This window comes from Lycium barbarum, chromosome 3 (genome assembly GCF_019175385.1).
Source record: "Lycium barbarum isolate Lr01 chromosome 3, ASM1917538v2, whole genome shotgun sequence".
Taxonomy (NCBI): Eukaryota; Viridiplantae; Streptophyta; class Magnoliopsida; order Solanales; family Solanaceae; genus Lycium; species Lycium barbarum.
Genome location: NC_083339.1, coordinates 105,361,619 through 105,366,237, shown reverse-complemented (window position 1 = coordinate 105,366,237; position 4,619 = coordinate 105,361,619). Strand labels below are relative to the sequence as shown.

General features: G+C 34.5%; 1 protein-coding gene across 1 annotated transcript; it reads left to right on the top strand.

Moving 5' to 3' along the window:
- Positions 1-693: 693 nt before the first annotated feature.
- LOC132633975 (aldo-keto reductase family 4 member C8-like) lies at positions 694-2,349 on the top strand. Its single transcript, XM_060350317.1, has 5 exons — positions 694-999; positions 1,099-1,274; positions 1,392-1,635; positions 1,713-1,892; positions 2,023-2,349. Exons 1-5 carry the CDS (start codon positions 880-882, stop codon positions 2,248-2,250), a joined length of 948 nt encoding a protein of 315 aa, XP_060206300.1. The 5' UTR covers positions 694-879; the 3' UTR covers positions 2,251-2,349.
- The last annotated feature ends 2,270 nt before the right edge of the window (positions 2,350-4,619 follow it).

Sequence of the window (4,619 nt, the reverse complement as noted above, 5' to 3'; positions counted from 1 at the left end):
GGAAATTATAATTATTTTTTTTGCATTTCGTGTATTAAAAAACGAAATAGGATAAAAAAAAATTATTTTCGTTCATATAAAAACGAAATTGGAAAATTGGACAAAATATATTTTCCAATTTCGTTTTTATATGAACAAAATTAATTTTTTATCCTATTTCATTTTTTAATACACGAAATGCAAAAAAAAATTATAATTTCCTATTTCGTTTTTTTATTCACGAAATGCAAAAAAAAACAAAAAAAAAACATATTTCGTTGATTAATTCATGAAATGCAAAAAAAAAAAAACAGTTTTGTTCATATTTTTTAATTTTTAAATTAAATAATATATGTGTCCAATCACAAAATGTCATTTGGCTTTTTAAAAGAGTTAACTTTAACTTTGTTAGTTTGAGAGGTATATTTGAGCCAAAAACAAACCTTAAGGATATTTTTAGACCAAAAGGTGGAAGGAGAGTATTTATGAGCTTTTTTGAATAGATCAAGGATATTTTTGAACCTTTTCCGTTTAATAATTTAAATGGGCGGTTTTGAACTACATTTCTTTTTCAAAATGGAAGTCAGCGGCTTGACCTTTCTCTTTCCTCCAAATAAAATTGTATATTTTGCAATTTAATTTAGTGATTAGGGCCAGTTGGGCCGTCCTCCAGCAGAGATGGCGGTAAACAAACTCTATTGATTAATTGGGAAATTCTATCACATGACACACATCTGAAAGTTTTTGACTTTTTTTCTGTGGAACGCAAACTATATAAACCCAATCTAAACTCAGTGGTTTCATGCAATAACTATCATACACAAATCAAAGTGAAAGAGAGAAAATTAAGACACACTGCCAAAAAAAAAAAAAAAAAAAAAAAGAGAGAGAGAGAGAAAGATGAGAAGCTATCAGACAATGCTAAACAATGGTGAAACTCTACCCATTATGGGTATGGGTACATATTCTGGCGAAAACGATAGAGAAACAACTGAGAGAGCCATTAGAACGGCGATCAAGGTATGTTTACTGTAGCATCTGTTTCTTTCTTTTTCAGGTTTCGTTTATGGTATGTTTTTGCAATGAAAATTTAATTTATCGGGTCGTTGTTTGGTGCAGATGGGGTACAGACATTTTGATACAGCCAAAATATACGGTTCTGAGCAGGCTGTGAGCAATGCATTAAGACGAGCAATTTCTGATGGTTTAGTTGAGAGGGAAGACATTCATATCACCTCTAAACTTTGGTCAAGTGACCACCATGATCCTGTTTCTGCCCTTCACCAAACTCTACAGTAAGTACTGATATACATGTTTTTATTTATGTGACACTATCTTCGTATTGGTCAATACAAAAAAGAGCGATACATTTCTATATTTGAAACAATTACCAAACCATTCTTTTTCTGTAGGAGGTTAGGGATGGAATACTTAGACATGTATTTAGTGCATTGGCCAGTGGCTTTGAAGCCATGGGTGGACTATCCAATTCCCGCAGAAGAAGACTTTGAGGAATTTGACATGGAGAATACTTGGTCTGGCATGGAGAGGTGCTTAGATATGGGCTTGTGTAGGTCTATCGGCGTCAGCAATTTTTCTTCCACTAAAATTGAAGAACTGCTTGATTTTGCTTGTGTCACTGCTGCTGTCAATCAGGTATATTCATTGCAACATAATATGCAAAAGCTGATCTAAAAGCGGACAATATCACTAATCTGTTTTGTGGTTGACAGGTGGAAATGCATCCAATGTGGAGGCAAAGAAAGCTGAGGTCAGTATGTAGGGAGTATGGGATTCATGTAAGTGCATATTCGCCTTTAGATGGACCCGGTAACGCCTGGGGAACTACTGCTGTGGTTGATCATCCTATCATCCAATCCATTGCCCTCAAGCATAATGCAACTCCAGCACAAGTAAGAAATGTCTCAAAACACATAAATACACACAAAGATGAAAATATGCATTTAAATTTTTATGTGTATGAGATCACTAGAACAAGAAAATAATCAACTTTTCTTTCTTGAATTGTTCTTATTTGATTAGGTTGCTTTGCGATGGGGCTTGTCTCAAGGATCAAGCGTTATTGTGAAGAGCTTCAATCCAAGAAGAATGAAAGAGAATATCGGGGCCCTTTATTTGAAATTAGACGAACGGGATTTACTAGACATAAACAAAATGGAGGAGAGGAAAATCATGAGGGGAGAGTGGCTATCCAATGATACTACAAGCTCTTACAGAACTATTGAGGAGCTCTGGGATGGCGAGATTTAATACTCTTTGAAATTGGCCTTTAGTTTTGGCTAACTCTAAAACTGTATAGATGGAACATTAATATACTCACTAGCTAGTTGCATAAAAATATTGATAAAAGCAAAATAATCCAAATTTACTTCTCTATGATTCGAAATGTTTAAAATTAGTCATTAATTTCTTGTTGTTAGCAAATTATCTCCTATTTGCATTTTACTCTAGTGGAGTTCCAGAATGGACTATGGGGTTTTGAACCCAATCAAAGTTTTTGACATGTTGGATTCCGCTTATCAAAATATTTCGAGAAAACATCCAAATTTATCGTTCCATTCTTCATATTTCTATATATATATATATATATATATATATATATATATATATATATATAGTAGTAGTAGTAAAAAGAAGGCAACTCCTTTAAATTAGCCGCGCGCTTCCAAATTGGGAGGAACTTAGTGCAAGCATTGAGAGTGCCTCTGCTGTCTACATTTACAATAAAATAAAAGTATATATTACTCCTATTACTAATTGATCATATAGTGCTGGCCTAACCGATACGGTCATTGCTGGTAGCATGATTGCTTAGGAAAACTCTCCTGATTTATTTTCTAGTCGTTGACTTTATAATAAGCATTGAGCTAATAGGGAAGTGGCTAATGAGCACTATTCCTTGGACCTTGGCTTAAAAGCTTATATGATCGCTCAACTTTCGATAATTGGTCACTACAGTAACTCAACTTTATTTTGTCTTTCAAAAGTCACTCAACTTTGAATAAGTGGCCTCTATAGTCACTTAACTTCGTTTTGTCTTCCAAAAGTCACTCAACTTTGGATAATTGGCCTCCATAGTCACTTAACTTTGAGTAATTGGCCTCCATAGTCATTTAAGCCGGAAATATAATTTCCGGTACATGTTTAATGACGCAGCAGTTATAATTGTTTTTAAATATCTTAAAAATTAAAATCAATAATTAAATTTATTTATTTATTTAGGATGCAATTCATCATAATTAGTGCATATAATGCTAAAGTTTAAGATATTATTCATCATTAATACATAAAATAATGAACTTAGACAATATATAAAATTTATAACTTTGGAACCCAACCTTCTTCAGATTAGAAATTCTTATAATTAGAAATTCAAGACATTGGGTTCTTTTAGTTGGGACCATCTCAAGTTTTTTTTTTTTTTTTGGTTGATAAGGTTATAAAAACTCCCGCTCAAGTTCTTATTAAGAACATTTTCTTTGAATATTTTAGAGGTTATGATTTATTTTGTGTTTATTGGCTCACTTATTTAATTTGATAGAAGTTTATATCCTTAGAATATTTTTTTTTATTATTTATGCATTGCAATATTACTTGAGATATATTGTCTAAGTTCATTATTTTTTATGTATTAGCGATGAATCATTTCCTAAACTTTAGTATTATATGCACAAATTATGATGAATTGGATCCTAATATATAAATTTAATTATTGATTTTAATTTTTTAAGATACTCTTTAAACAATTATAACTGCCACATCATTAAATATGTACCGAAACTTATATTTCCTGCTAAAATGACTATGGAGGCCAATTACCCAAAGTTGAGTGACTATGGAGGCCACTTATCCAAAGTTGAGTGACTTTTAAAAGATAAATCAAAGTTAAGTGATCATATAAGCTTTTAACTCCTAATCCTTCCATAACCCAAAGGTTACCCTCTGTTTGGATGGTTGTTTCCTGTAGTTCATTAATGTACAGTATGGTATGGTACAGTATGGTGTTGTATTGTATTATATTGTATTGTATTAATGAATACAATGTTTGGATAGACTGTATCGTTTGTTGTGGTTTAATAACATTTGTATTGTTTGGTTTGACTGTATGGTACTGTATAATAACTTGTAAGTTTATTAAAATACCCTTAACTCTTAATTAGAAATAATTTATATATATTAATAAAACTCAGGTAAAGAATAAAATAGGAACTTTAAAAAATAAGTACATAGTGGGTGGGGGAGGGGTGGGTGGTGTGAGGTGGGTGATGGTGAAATGAGAGTGGGGGTAGTGGGTAGTAGGGTGGGGGTGAGTAGTTGTGGGGGTGGGGTTGGGTGGTGGTGAGGGGTAGTGGGTAGGAGTGGTGGAGGGGTGGGTAGTGTGGGATGAGGGTGGGGGTGAGTTGTTGTGGAGTGGGGTTGGGCGGTGGTGGTTGGGGTGGTGGGCGTGGGTGGCAGAGGAGTGGGGTAGTTGGGGGTGAGGGTGGGTGGTAGGGCGGGGTGGGGTTGGGGTGAGCGGCGGGGGGTGGGTGGGGGTGAATGGTAGCGTGGGGCAGGGGCAGGGGTGGGGGTGAGTGGTAGAGTGGGGGTGGGGTGGGGTGGATGGTGGAGGGTATAATGGA